Below are 16522 nucleotides of genomic sequence, written 5' to 3'. Positions count from 1 at the left end.
CCTCTATGCAAATTACCTAAATACATGCAACTACTTAGTCAGAATAAATCAATTTTCAAAAATACATATATGAACACAAGGGATAAGGCAATAATAATCAAATCAAATCCACAATTGAATTGAGTTTTACAAAAAAATTTACAAACTTGCAAGATAAGTAATAATAATAGATGGAAGCATAGAATTGAGCAATCGAACCCCTCACTGGATGTGTATACGCTCTAATCGCTCAAGTGTTTAGGGTTGATCCACTCAATTCTCCTCTAATCATGCTTTCGAAGATTTTCTTTTCATCTAACAATTGACATTTATTTAATGCATTCATACAAATATCACGAGGACTTTTCGTAGATTGTAATGGGGCTAGGGTCAAGGTAAGGTTATATATATGGTCAAGTGAGTTTGAAATTTGAATCTTTGATTAACTTAAACTCTCACCTAACACATAACAACTTATACAATTCAAATGCAAACCTAACTACCAATTCTTCACTTTTTCACACACTCATGCATTCTTTCAATTCATGTCCCATATGCATTATTTTTATTTCTCAAACTTTGGGGTTAACATTTGTCCCCTTTTTATTGCTTTTTTTCTTTTTTTTTCTCTCTTTTTTTTATTTTTTTAAGCATAATATATACAAGATAGACTAATGCATAGGGTTCAACATTTAATGCATGAGTATGTACCCAATTCCCAAGATTTTAATGAAAATACAAAAATACACTTTTATCTCTACCAGTATTTCCAAACTTCTCCACACTTAGATGATACACACTCTTACTAGTCTAAGCTAATCAAAGATCTAAATGAAGGACATTTATTGTTTTTCACTTAAGGGTAGTGATGTGTTAAAATTAAGAACAAAAGAAAATTTAAATAGGCATAAAATTAGTTAACAAAGATGGATAAAAGGGTAAGGCCATTTTGGTAAGTGATATCAAATGAAATAAAGGCCTCAATCATATAAGTGCATTCATACAATAGACATAAAGAATTAAACCAATCCAAGATTATAATCATAGGAAGAGAATAACACACACAAGAATGAAAATAGTGGCTATATGATGCAACCACACAATTAGGCTCAAAACTCACATGCTTTTGTGTTCTTAGCTCAAAAACATGTTTCACAATATATTTCAAGCAAGTTTCAATGAAATATATATCAACTCAAATCAATTAGGATATCTATGCCCTATTAAGAATGTTTTTCTTAGAAAATTTCATTATTTTAACTAAGCTTATTATATATGTATATATGAAAAGAAATGCAAAAAACTAGGAAAAATGCAAATAGATCTCAAAAAATATATACAAACTAAGAAAGAAAATGCAATTAAGAATTCAAAGAGAATGTAAAAGTGTTTGGGATTAGAACTTTTCACCCAAGATTGTCGATCGGTTGGATGACCTCCCCACATTTAAAAGTTTGCACCGTCCTTGGTGCATCGAAAGATGAGCAAGGGGGTATGGTGACTATACGGATTGCCACCTTCAACTGGTGGATCAACCGGCTGCTGCGTGTTCTTCTTCCTGTTTTCTTTGTTGCCTATGGTGAATCATCCAAATAAAATATAAAACTTGCACATCAAGCAATGACACACCTTAAAGTTTATTTGCAATACCTAATTGACATGAAGTGGTAAACATAGCAAGCATAGTCCACAAAGCTTAAAAAACACAAAAAATGTCACTAGGTAAGCTTATGATCCGATTTCATGATTTCTTAATTTCAATGCTACTAGGTGACTTAAATAAAAATCAATCTTAAACAAGCATCACCTAACAAAAAATGCATCAACTACATACAATTTCCTAATAATAGATAGTGAATTCAAATTACATGGTGGCTAGCTACAACATGCAATTTAGAAATCCAACAAGATTTATGAAGTCAATGTCATAAGTACTTGGTATGCACAAAATTAACCATGAAGAATTCAATGCCAAGCAACAAAGTATATCCTCAATAAAGATAGCCAACAATAAATAGCAACAATAATGCAGTAGCAATGTCTCAACAGAATTAGCAAATCAAATCAATAAAGCAATACTTATCACTAAAATAGAAAATTAAACCAACTAACTAACTAAAGGAGAGTATGGTAGGTGGTGAAGGATAATGACGGATGATGGTTGAAGGAAAGAAAGAAAGGAAGGGAAGAGAAAAGAAGAATAGAAATAGAGAGAAGAGAAGAAAAGAAGTATGTGAAACAGGGGAGGGTCACGCGTACACGTGAGTCACACGTACTTGGGACTCGAGGAAAATGGAGAGCGATGCATACGCGTCTGGCAGGCGTACGCGTGATAGGGAGAGAATGGAAGGCACGCACGCGTACGCGTGATAGGCATGTTTGAAAAAAAATGTATGTACGCACTTATGTGTGCGAATGCTCCGGGTAGGGACGTAAATTGAAAGTGTTCCTACATACAGGTGTGTGCGTACGCACAAAAAGGCAAAAAAATTTTTAACATAAAATGGATCATGTGGGCGTGCGCACATGGGTAAAATAGAAATGTTGGATTTGGAATAGATTTTTTGATGAGGCTAAACTCACAAGGATTAGAACTAGAGTTCTACTTCGCTCTTCCTAAGAGAGAAAGCTGCTATCCTGAGAGAGAAAGGTCCTATCCTTAGTTATTAATATCTTAAAATTCGATTTTGTAGCTCCACGTGTCATATCCTTCTTCATGAAGGTTTTGTTTGTTTTTTTCTATTGGCGTTGAAAAGTCATCAAATGTGATGAAACTATGAAAGATAGAAGTCTCCAAAGTCTTACCAGCCAAAGTCTTACCACATGCTGGTCATTGATGAAAGTTTCAATACCTAATTAAAGTACCTGTTAATTCAAAAAAATAATAAATATAAATTCAAAGCATCAAACAAGTGTGTTTAAAATTTGGCTAATATGTTCTAAAAATCTACTCTGTAACATATCATTGATGTAAATTTTACCTATAAAAAGAAATAATTCATTAATCAGAAAGGCAAAATCTTTTTAAGTAAAAGAACCTAATTCATCCAATCCCTCTTTTTTATTACCTATTTTCTATGCATTACAAATTTTTTATTTGTCCAAGCATCACTATTATCACACACAATTACTTCATTATCATTCAGACAGTCACAACATATATTGAGTATACATAAAAGATTATCTTTGATTTTGAATATGTGGTTGCTGTCTTTCAAGGTTGGTTTGTCATCAAAAGTTTTACATGAATGAATCATGGAGCTGCCGTTCCTCTCTCCTTCTCCCCCCTTGACTGAAGTCTCCATTCGTTCTCATTATCAAATTCTCCCTCCCCAAGTTATTAGTAAATATGTGATTTAAACAAAAAATAAGATATCACATGTCCTTTGATATTTATTTATTTTTTTACTTGAGCCAAGTAAGCATGATTAAAATAGAACAAGCTCACTGCAATAGTCCAAAACAACAATGCATTACATTTTTTTTTATTTATTTATTTTTTTGTAAAAACCATGAATGGCTAGAAATCACCTATCTTCAAGGATTATGTCAGAAACTTTAACAAGGATAACTTATCAAAAATCTAACTACAATATCCAAAGTATAAAAACCTAAATTAATCTGAATATGTAATATGTAATGTATTTTTTGGTGTCCGAGAATAAAAGGAAAAAAAAGAAACAAAAAAATAAAGAATAAGCACTCTCTAAATGACATTAAGTACATCACAACGCAGTAACAGAATGTAATATGTTTTTTTTAAGCAACAAGTTCAACACAACATGGTGGAGCAAAAAAAAATGTAATATGTAAATAACATTACTGAATCTATTGAAGTAAGAACCATTAGATTGAAAACATAAATTTAAAAGTACATGCAAACAAAGTGTTGTAATGCTGCAGTTCAAGAAAGAAAACATAAATTTATAACAATCCCATCAACAATCCAGCATTTCAGCATACATAGCAATTCCATCCATCAACAATAACATAAGTCTCAACGAAAATATAAATCTAATGACACAGAACATAACATAGCTATTCATAAGGTGGCTTTGAGAAGAGGATGGTGGGTGGGCGGCGACGCTGTCCAGGCGAAGGTGGCGATGCTCGAGATGGAGAGACTCGACGGTCGAGACTGCTGGGTCGTCTGGATCTGAGTTTGTTGCATCTCTCCCAGCAGGGAGTTTAGTTAAGAACTTAAGATGCAGAATCACTGGTGGGTAGATTTTAAGGTAGCTTATGTCTCAAGTGGATTGGATTTCGATGCATGTTATGATTTTTTCGTTTTGGGTCAGCTTTATTGGCACCAAGTCCCAAAAAAAAATTAAAGTTATATTAAATTTTTAAATTAAGATTTAATATTTAAAATAAAATATTATTATACCTTGCATTTCAAATGTTACATTATTCATTTTGATTATTAAATTTTGACAACTTTAAATAAAATAATTTCTTTTAATTTTAAATTTTAAATATGATGTTAAATTTTTTTAATTTATTTAAATGAATCTAAATTCAAACTAACAAATTTTAAATTTTTACATTTATTTTTAGAGTTGTATCTATTAATTTAAATTACATAGTATTTAATTCTATATTATAATTTAATATATCTTAAATAATACAAAAATATTTGGTAGTAATTTTTTAATTTTTACTTTGATGCTTTATTTTGTTAGACATTATCAGTATAAACTTTTTTCTTATGTTTGCCATTATCAGTTTTGTTTTTAAGCGATTTTTTTCTTAAGCTCAACATGCTATTTATAAGTTTTACTATTTGTATTATAAATTTATCCTTTAAAGTATCTTTGGATAATTGTATTATCCAAACTCAAGGATTTAATATTCACATTAAATAATTAGTTAAGAAAAATAATTTAATTATGATATATGTAGATTAATAATTCAAACAACATTAAACCATTATTATATTTGACCTCAACGTTTAAATTAGCATCTTTTATAATTCACTAATATTTATAGTATCAATAGAATATAGGTGATGAATTGCATATAAAAAAAATAAAAGAATCACCATATAGAAAATAGTACTTATAGTAGTTAACTTACTCATATAAATTTTAAAATTTGTCAATTGAGACGTAAGATTTATAATGAACATAAATGTTGCCTTAATTGACCTCAATGTTTAAATCAACATTTTTTTAAAGTGTAGTAATATTCATTATATATATAGAATACAAGTGATGAATCGCATATAAAAAAATAAAAGAATCGTTATGTAATTAGTATTTACAGTAATTTAATTTACTCATGTAAATTTTAGAATTCATCAATTAAGACGTATGGTAGTTGTTTTTAAATATTTTTTTTCTTAAACTCCACATGGTGTTCACAAGCTATATTATTTTTATTGTAAATTTATCTTTTAAAGTTATTTTTGAATAATTTAGCCTTTACCTCTAAAATTTAATATTTTAAATTTTGAATTCAGACAGTAAAATGTTCACATTTAATAATTGATTAAGAAAAATAATTTAATCAATTAGGATATATGTAGATTTAATAATTCAAACAACATTAAGCCACTATTATATTTAACTTCAACGTTTAAATTTGTATTTCTTTATACTTTACCAATATTCATAGTATTTATAAATTGTAGGTGATAAATTGCGTATCAAGATATAAAAAAGTTATTGTGCGATTAGTATTTATGATAGTTTACTCATGTAAATTTTAGGGTTCACTAATTAAGACGGTTTATAATGAACATAAGTGTTAGATTGATTGACCTTCATCTTTAAATTAAAATTTTTTAAGAGTGTACCAATATTCATGATATATATAGAATATAGATTATGAACCGCATATAAAGAAATAAAAGACTCGTTATCTGATTAATGTTTACGGTTATTAACTTACTCATATAAAATGAATATAACTGATAAGTTAATTGATCTTAATATTTAAATTAGCATTTTTTTAGAGTGCACTAATATTCATATAGAATATAAGTAATGAATCACATATTAAAAAATTAAAAAAATTGTTATATGATTAATGTTTACTATGGTTAGCTTAATCATATCAAGTTTAGAATTCACCAATTAAAATGTAAAATTTAAAATAAAAATTAAAATAATTGACCTCAATTCAAATATAAAAACAATATAAGTTAATAAATATTTTTTTTAGTAGAAAAGTAATAGTAAAAATTATTAATTAAATTAATTAGATAATAAAAAATACAAATACAAGTCTAGAACTAGAACAAAACAGAATTTTGCCCTAGCGTCCCCCATTCTCAGTTTCTCACTACTCAATTTGTATCATTTATTCTTTTAATTGTTTTTGGTTTGGGTCAACTTTTATTGAACAGCGAAGGACAATAAGCCCAAAAATACATTATTGGGCCTAGATAATGAACCCAGATTCGTGAACCACAAAAGCCATATGCAATTAGCGCCAAGCCGCCGACTCCATAGATCTCGCATACATTGATTTGATAAATCACTATTATGAAAGTTGTTAAAATTAGGGGCGTTCGCGGTGCGATCTGGTTCGGTTTCAAGAAAAAAGTCATCTGATTCGAACACTTAATTTATGTGCAGTGCGGTTTGGATTGGATGAACTTTTTTTGAAAATCCGATCCGATCCGATCCGATTACAAGCAGTTTAGATCGGTTTGGACTTGCGATTTTTTAAATAAAAAAATTAAATACATATAACAAATCTTAACATCAAATTTTTAAATAATCAACAATGACATAACAACTCTTAACATATCTTAAAAAGCCAATGATAACATAACAATAGAAATAAAATTATAGGTTAGTTAAAATAAATAAATAAATAATATTTCAGTAGTGCTACGTTACCAACTTTTTATCTGCCAAAATCTGCCAACTTGAGTTGGGCTGGACATGAAGCCCATCTACTAAATAAAGCCACATCTAAGTTAATCATGGTTTAATTCTAATTTATCACGTGTTGGTAATAATTGGCAGACTCTCTCTTAGTAACGTATACTTTTTCATAATATTTTAAACATAAAATATTTATTAAATAATAATAATACATGAATAATAGAAAAATGTATAACAAATTGAACATGTTATAAATATAATTGTAAATATATAATAAAATAATAATATTATAGCACATTGTGCGGTTTGGATTGGATTGGATCGGATAAAAAGTAGATCCGAAATCCGATCAATCCATCGGTTTGCAAAAAATAGAATCCAATCAAATCCGAATTAGTGCGGTTTTAATCAGTTTTCGGTTTGAATTGAATTAGATGAGCAGTTTAATTTGGATCGATTTGGATTTGAACACCCTAGTTAAAATGGATATGTTATCCTTTTTCATGCTACAGATCTGACTTCTGTGATGCTTTACTTTTTTCAAAAGGAAAAGGATTGATGATGAGTACAATAGGAACAACTCAACAACACTAATTTATAATGTGGAATTGAAAATTGACACGAACCCCTCCCCCTAAGAATAGTTCTTGCGGTATCCACAAGGCAAATATGAGATTAACGTGAAGACCACCACTCATCAAAACTACAAATAGAAAGTGCAAAAAATGCCATAAGATAAGTAGCAACACGGGAAACAAGTATGTCCTAATACTAGTGTCTACTACCATAAAACAAATGATGCATCTTCTACCCACCGTTTGCAGAAATAAACGAAAAAATGAAAAAAAAAAAAAAGGAATTGCATTAAGTGTTTGATTAAGGTTTAAGTAAAATGAATGGTTTAAGCTTTAATGTGGTTGCTTAAGATGAAGGGTCCTTCTCATTATAACCACTCGACGGTCCAAATTCAATAACAACTCCACCGACGAAGCTCGCATCAGTCACATGGTTTTGACTCTTTATTGACTCTTATGCCCCTCAATAGGCCAATACCCACCGACGCAGCAGCAAGGGCACAATCGTCATTTACCACCCAAAACCACAAGATCTCAACTACGCCTACCTCCAACGAGATCCTCTAGCGGGAACATTGGTCGTCGTAGACTATTCTATTCCATTCCAATTCAATCAACGTTCCCAATTTTCTGCATTGTTTCCATCCATTCAGCTACGCTGTTTCCACACTGTACTATTACAGGCTGTTACTTCTTTTCCCCCTTTCTGTTGATTAATTTGTTATTTGTTAATCTGAAACTGAATTGTTACCGAAGATAGGCATTGCCATTGTTATTGGTCATAGTAAAATTTGGATTCTGTTTCTCTCTTTGAAGAAGAGGGAACAACCGGCATTATAGTTAGCAAAATGGCAATGCCTTGAATTTGGGGGTGGTTTTGTTCCGTACAGATCCAAGTTTTCCTTTTTCCCCCCAAACTCTGCGGTGGAGTTTTCATTTTTCAGCATTGTGAAGCGCATTTTGCAGAATGGGAGAGAAATCGAAGTCAGGAGGGTGCTGTGGCTGGTTTATAGCCTTTTTGATTCTCGCTCTGGTGGTCGGTGCTATCGTTTACACCGTTAAGAAGAAGATCGGTCACTCCCATTCCGATAAGCCACTTCCGGTACCTGGTCCTCCCGGCGCCATCGACCAGAAATATTCCTCTGCACTCAAGACTTCCATGCAATTCTTTGATATACAAAAATGTATGCTCTTTTCGTATTTGGATTTTACAATGCTGTTTGTTTGCGATGCGTCTTAATCAATTTATTGTTTCTTTTCTATCAGATTTATCATGTTGCACTTGACTCTTGACTCGGCTTAAATTATTGAAAGTAGTTAAGAGGTGGAGACCGACAAGAGAAAGAGATGCAATTATTAAAAAGTACCTAGATTTTAATGTGTTAAATTGAAAGACGACTTGTGAAAAGATATTATCGTCTTACTCTTATCTAAATCGATGGGAAAAGACTGGTAATAGTAGCTGATGTTGTTTGTTTTGTTTTACTTGTTGCATCTTGCGTTGCATGTATATATCACTATGAGATCTAGAATGTAACAAGCTTCATATTTTGTTTACTTGTTTTATTGGGTGTATTGCTGATCTTATTTTCCTACTATCTTGGATTTTCTATATGTTGAGTTAACAATCATATTTCGTGATGCAGCTGGAAAGTTAACTGACAACAAAATATCTTGGAGAGGGGATTCGGCTCTAAAGGATGGAAGCCAAGCAAATTTGGATCTGTCAAAAGGAATGTATGATGCTGGGGATCACATGAAGTTTGGGTTTCCAATGGCTTTTACTGCTACTGTGTTATCTTGGGCTATTCTGGAATATGGAGATCAAATGGATGCTGTTGGCCAGTTGGAACCGGCCAAAGATTCCCTCAAGTGGATCACTGATTACCTTATCAATGCTCATCCTTCTCCCAATGTTCTTTATATTCAGGTTACTACTGTGCTCAACAAACCCCATTTGATGCCCTGGCTTTATATGCTAGTTATCTGGTTTACCCGCATAATTTAATTATTATATTTATCTATCTTCTATGCTTAAAAATGATATGAGCACACTGGATACCTCGTGGTTCTTGGACTGTATCATTGGTACATTAGAATTCGATTTTAATTCATCCATGGTGAAAACATTTTAAAGTGTCAATAATTCATATGGAGCCACTGATTTGGAAAACAGTTACAAGCTTCACCTGGAAGTGTAAATCTTTCTTAGTACAACAATGATGTAGCTACATTCGTGTTTTCCTATAGTTTAAAAACATTGATCAACTTTCAAATGAAAACTAGATTGTTTTTTCATTATGGTTTTCAGTTTCCAACATAATTGTTGTTTGTGGTACTAATGCCAGGGGAAAAAGATCCTCTAAAGTAACAATGCTAGTAAAATAGTAAAGTGATACTTTAATTACCTTTAAATTTGCAACATTTATTATTTGTGAGCTCCACTATCTTAATCCAAGGGTGATTAATAATGTACTTTTTTCTCTAAAGTGACAATATAACTTTAGAAGAACCAGATCCAATGCCAGGACAGGCCATGAGATTTGGTAAGAGATCTTGTTCATGACAGTCTATTGATTTGGGATTTGCGAGACTGTGTACTGTATATCCCTTGATTTCTAGACTGTTGGATAGGCATATGGTTATGAATAAATTTGGAGAATTCTTTTATGAATAAATTTTGGAGAATTCTTTTATGAATAAATTTGGAGAATTCTTTGTCCCTGTTATGTTTTGCCCCTTCAACCATTGTCTTCTGTAATTAAGACTCTCAGGATTTTTATACACAACTAGCTTCTGCTAAACCCTTTCCTAACTAGTTTCAGTTCCCCAAAATCATTGGTGGTACAGGTGGGAAATCCTGTTTCAGATCACAAATGTTGGGATAGGCCTGAATCCATGACTGAACCACGGCCTCTCACACAGATTAATGCATCTAGCCCTGGATCAGATGTTGCAGCTGAAACTGCAGCAGCAATGGCCTCGGCATCTTTGGTCTTCAAAAAGAGTGATTCTACATATTCAAGCACTCTCCTCAAGCATGCAAAGGAATTGTTTACTTTTGCAGATAAAAATAGAGGAATATATAGCGAGACTATACCTGATGTTGCAACATACTATAACTCAACTGGATACGGTGATGAACTTTTATGGGCAGCTAGCTGGCTCTATCATGCTACGGATGATGATTCTTACCTTAAGTATGTGACTGGTCAAAATGGAGAAGATTATGCACAATGGGGAAGTCCAACCTGGTTCAGTTGGGACAACAAGCTTGCTGGAACTCAGGTATCTTTCACTAAATCATTAATAAGGAGTATGTTTGATTTTTAATAACTGAATACAATCACTAGATGTTATAAATGTTGCTATAGAAAAAGGATTATGCTTGAGCAATAACTCTATGTTCTTGGTGCAGGTTTTGTTATCCAGATTAAGCTTCTTTAAGGCAAAGGACATTTCAAGCTCATACGGCTCTGGCCTACAAAATTACAGGAAATCAGCTGAGGCTGTAATGTGTGGCCTTCTTCCAGATTCTCCAACAGCCACACAAAGCAGAACAGATAGTAATTTCCATCTCTAATGCTATATTATTAGATACTTGATGGTAGTAGCAAGGGAGCGACACTACCATTAGAGGAAACTATTGAAATACTTCTTTTTTTCTCTCTTTCTTTTTCTGCTGCTATGTCTTCTCTAATCCCCGTTTCATGTGATTTAATTTCTCTTCAATACAGAGGGCCTCATATGGGTCAGTGAGTGGAACGCTCTGCAGCATCCTGTTGCTTCTGCATTCTTGGCTGCTATTTACAGTGACTACATGCTTACATCACAGACCGCAAAACTAAAATGTGATTCCAGTTCCTATAGCCCATTAGATCTTCGAGACTTTGCCAAATCTCAGGTACATATCCATTATTATTTGCACAGATATCCATCCCAGAGTAGTTGATGCGTGTCCATATTGAAAATCTCATGACACTTGCAGGCTGACTACGTACTGGGGAAGAACCCTATGCATATGAGTTTTCTAGTGGGATATGGAGATAAATACCCGCAATTTGTACATCACAGGCATTCTTGAATGAGACTTTTATTGATTCCAGGAACAATTCTATGCAAACAGAACCAAGCACATATAACAGTGCTGTAATAGTTGGCCTGTTATCGAGTTTAGTCACCACATCTTCTATCGCTCAATCTCTTAAATAAGCTGTAGTTTCTCGCCATCCTCAATTCTTAAAAATGGATGAAAAAGATTGGTGCTTAATGTAGCATATTATATTTGTATCATTATGTTTGTTTGTATGAGTGTAAACTTGTGGCTTTTGGATAGGTTAGTCGTTTGTGTATGTAAAGTTTGATTTGGCATTATTAGCGCATTAATTGAGCTTCTTTTTGTAGTGGTGCACGTTTGTAGAACGCATCTTCTACATTTTGTTTACGAAAAATCGTATGGTGATCACCGTATAGTGGTGATCCTTGGTTGCATTAAATTGCACGAAAAATCTGCGTCACAAATCTTAGAACATTCTACATGACTTTGCCATCAAAGATTAAGATACCTTGTAAGTTGTAAGTTGTAACTACACGGCTAAGCTAGATCCGTTATGACATGGGACACGCCGACATGCGAATTTTAAAATATTATAAGACATGGGGACACGTATACATATAAAGTATAAAGTATTTTTTAGATAAATCGTAATGATATTTTGATATTTTATTGATATTAAAATATAAATGAATTTTTTTAATTATTTTTAATGTCTTATTTTAGTTATATCAAGTATTTAAAATATTTTTTATTTTAATAAATAATAATATATACTATATCTAAATTTATTTCAAGAATATATGTTAAAAATAAGATTGGACATGCTGCACGTGATGGTATTTAGGTGTGTCTAAGCGTGTCCAAAGAAGAATTTTTTACTTTTTATTAAGACACGTCCGAAATGTGTCTGACATGCAGATAAAGCAACTCAGCAAAGTGTCCGTACTTTCTAAGTTATTGCTAGTAATACCAGAGAGATTTAGCTCGCAGTAAAAACTCTGAATATATATGCATTTTAAAAATACAAACAAATTGCTAGGGTAAAGGACTTTGGTCTTTTAGGGTTTATGTTTGAAAACAAAATCGTCTCAAGTATTTTTTAATTTGAGAAATATTTTTAATGTTTCAATAAATTTTTGAAATAATCATTCTGTTTAATGAGAAATGATAAATTGATAAATTTAATTATCTTTCTAACTTTAAAAAATTGACCCTTGTTAAAATTTTATCCAATTCATTAATATGTATTTCTCACTCTTTAACATCAATTGTATTCCTATTTTACCCACAACTATCAATTACAATATTATTAAATCATCAAATGTAGAAAAACTTGTTTTAATGAAACTTTACTGAGTATGATATTTAGTTTATACATCTGCATATTTTACAAGAAAATTATGAAAATACGATTCTCTGAACTATTAGAATGTTAAAATAGACATGGCGAAGATTTTTAATTTTGTTCTATACATTAGATTATTACTTTATCCTTCTTTTATACATCTAGGATGAATTGAAATTTTGAATTTTTTTTCGATCATTGATTAAAGCTCTCCACCAGAAAATGGGAGAAGAGTTCAAGAAATTAACTTGAGCTTACAAAACAACAACGACGACTTACATCATACAAACAAAACTAACACCACATCACAAAACAAAACAAAACAGAAGCAAAATACCTCCTGTTTTTGATAGTAAACTGGGCTTGAGGTATAACTCGTCCTGTTTAAAGATTGAGTTCTTTTTCGCCTCAGGTGAAAGAGGTATACGCGGGTTTCAAGAGAAATGGCGGGGATGGACCTGTAAAATACTCTGACGCTCAAGTTAATGAAAATAGAAGGTGAATATAATATTATTCAAAGTAAGTAGCGTACCTGTGACAGTCACTTGTATTTATAAAGTTGTTTGTGTTGTGTTTGGGGCGGTTATTAGTATATTCGAGGCTGTTTTAGGGAGCTTTAGCTAATCATCCAGTAACTGCCTTTTAGTGATCCAGTTTAAGTTTGTTTAGAGAGATTTGTAGAGAGATTCTTGCGGTGACATAGGATTGGCGCCTAATTATTTGACTTTGTTTGGATTTCGAGTTTATAGGTTCCTCTTTAAATCGAGTTATAATTAGCGAATCACCTCCTAATTTAACAAGACAAACCCAAATGACCTTATGACCTCGCCATTAAGAATATCAGACGCAATAAAAACAATAAATTACGAAGAAGGCCCATATCAAAAATATTAAGAGATTAATTAAACACAACCTTTTTAAATGTTGAACTCTTTTCGCTCATACCTTATATTAAGATTTTGAACCTGATTATTTAAAAAAATGAATATTATTATTTTTAATATTTTATTAAAATTGATTATTTAATAATATTGTAATTGATAATTGTGGGAAAAATAGGCACAAAAAATTAATAATAATAAGAAAAAATACACATTTGGATATAATTTTGATAAGTGTTAATTTTGTAGAATTAGAAGGATAATTAGGCCTACTAATTAGTCCTCCCAGTCATTTTTCCTGTTAAAAATATGAGTTTTAGGACAAAATTATTCCTAATAAAAGTTAGTCATGAAACAGAAAAGGACAATGATAATTATAAAGTTAAAAATGTTATGGCTTTCAGTGGGAGTTGAAACTTACAAATCAGTTATATAAAATTTTATAGTCAATCAAATTAACAACAGAAAAAAAAAAGACAAAGTTATGTGAAAGTGTGACTAAAAAAATATTTTTTTTCACTAATTCTTTTGTGTACATCTTACCGACAGAAACACTTTTCGCGAGATTATATCTAGTTTCACTAAAGTCATACGAAGGGGTGGGTCGCAAATTGCAATGAGTTTGAAGGGGTGATAGTAATAGCGTGATGGTTAGGGTGGAATGAAGGGTTTATTATTTTCTTTTTTTTTTTTATTTTGTAGTTGGACAAATTGGATTGACTTTCAAAAACTTATTACAATGTTAAAAATATTTTTAAAATAAAAACTGTTGAATACGATTTTTTTTTTCGGTTCACGAATACGATTTACTTTTCATTAGGTAAAAAGTAACATCAAGCATAAATTAAATCAGCCTAATTATACATACAAGTAATTTTGTATCTAAATTTAATTAAATTAGTCTAAATTTGACAAAAATTACTTTCATCACACTAGTATATATCACACACATGTTCTAATAATGTAATTTCTTCGTCTTTGTTTTTTTCTTTTATTTCTTCGTTTTCTCCTTCTCCTCCTCCTCCTCCTCCTCTTAAATTCGTACACATAGGTTCTTTTTCTTTTTTTTTATCGTAGTCATCAATAATACTAACATTTTGTTAATAAAAACCAACATTTTGAATTGAATTTAAATTTATATAATGGACAATATTCAGTTCATTTAGTATTATACAATGGTTTCGCTTTGATAATATTTTCGGTTCATTCTAGACGCAGGTGTTTCTGAATTCGAATTTATATAATGAACAAATGTTCAGTTCATTTAGTATTATACAATGGTTTTGCTTTAATAATATTTTCGGTTCATTTGCAGTTCAAGTGTGTTGTCGATGAATAATTTGTTCCAATAATTGGAATGTCTTTCAAGACAAATGAATGGAATGGAATGAAATCTAATACAATTGAATAAAGTGATGATAAATAATTTTATTCTTTTTTGCTAAAAAAATACCCGATCATTAAACAAAAACACATCAAATTTATTTTTAGATCCAAATGAATCTCAATTAAAGTAAGAAATAAACCGAAATTATTTAATAAATAAAAAATTTGGTCCACACTTATGAGTTGCATCAAGTGAACCTCAATTAACACACAAATCAACCGAAATAAATTAAGAAATGAATCGAAATTATTTAATAATGACAACAGAGAAAATCCGAACTAATAAAGATGTTCGCAAAATGTTGATATTATTGGTGATGACAATAATGAAAACGAAAAAGAAGAAGACGCAACATTGAAGAAGAAAAAGAACCTGCGTGCGTAAATTTGGAAGAAAAAGAAGAAAAAAGAGAAGGAGAAGGAGAAGAAGAAGGAGAAAGAGAAGGAGAAGGAAAAGAAAACAGAAAAGAGAAGAAAAAAGAAACTCGTAATTTTAAGATTAGATTTTGTTAAATATTTTACTTGGACGTAGAGTTTTATTCAAATTTAATATGAGTTTAGCTAACATGTGTTTTAAGTTTATTATTAGTAAAATATTTTAAATATTTTTATTTAATGAATGCAAAACAACTATATTAAAAATTTAAATTTTTATATTTTTAATAAAAACTTTTTTAATTTGTAAATTTAACATTTATTTTTAAAACATATATTAACTAATTAAACTCATTAAGTATTAATACTCAAATTTGTCTCTAAAAAATTAATTATTTTTTAAATTGGTTTTTGAAAAAATTTATTAATCGAATTAGTTCCTAAAAAATATAACTGTAAGTCAAATCACTTCTTTGGTTAATTAATTAATAACATGTTATGTTAAGTGTTACATAACATAATGATATACTATTAATATTACGTGTCATAAAATAATAGTCATAAAAATTTAAGATATAATATATTAATTAATTATTCTGTCATATGTAGTACTTAACATGATACATTATTGTTTAACTGAAAAAATAATTAATAATTATATTTTTAAAGGACTGATATAATTAAAAAAAATTCAAAAAATTAGTTACGAACAAATTTGAGTATTAACTATGAATTTGAGGACTTGAATCATGGTCATCTTTAAATATTTTTTGTTAATTAAATAAATTTTAATTTTTTATTTATTATATTTATATTAGTGCTTAATATTTAAAATTTAAAATTTAGAATTTAAAATTTAAGATTTAATCGTAAAAAGCGCTAGCTCTTTATTTTCTTCGGAGTAAAGTAAAGAATCGAAGTGAACTGATCTGAAAGCCTAACGAGAGAACTAGACGAGAATGTTTACTTGCAGGTTGAACACCAGGTGTTTGGAGAAAGTTTCATGTGGGAGGCCCCATATTGTTTTAGAATTTCAGCCGTGTCCACGTTTCAGTACATGATATTCACCTAACTTTCAAAGACGTCAA

The 16522-nt window shown here is 30.5% G+C and overlaps 1 protein-coding gene across 1 annotated transcript; it reads left to right on the top strand.

Moving 5' to 3' along the window:
• Positions 1–7593: 7593 nt before the first annotated feature.
• Positions 7594–11812, top strand: LOC107460163 (endoglucanase 10-like). The gene is given in 7 exon segments (XM_016078492.3): positions 7594–8574; positions 9037–9320; positions 10241–10678; positions 10809–10956; positions 11128–11294; positions 11379–11463; positions 11466–11812. Coding segments are annotated over 7 exon segments (1476 nt in total). The 5' UTR covers positions 7594–8357; the 3' UTR covers positions 11603–11812.
• The last annotated feature ends 4710 nt before the right edge of the window (positions 11813–16522 follow it).

Source organism: Arachis duranensis, chromosome 8 (assembly GCF_000817695.3).
Source record: "Arachis duranensis cultivar V14167 chromosome 8, aradu.V14167.gnm2.J7QH, whole genome shotgun sequence".
NCBI lineage: Eukaryota > Viridiplantae > Streptophyta > Magnoliopsida > Fabales > Fabaceae > Arachis > Arachis duranensis.
The sequence above is the reverse complement of the archived record's forward strand: the minus strand, read 5'-3'. Positions and strand labels throughout refer to the sequence as shown.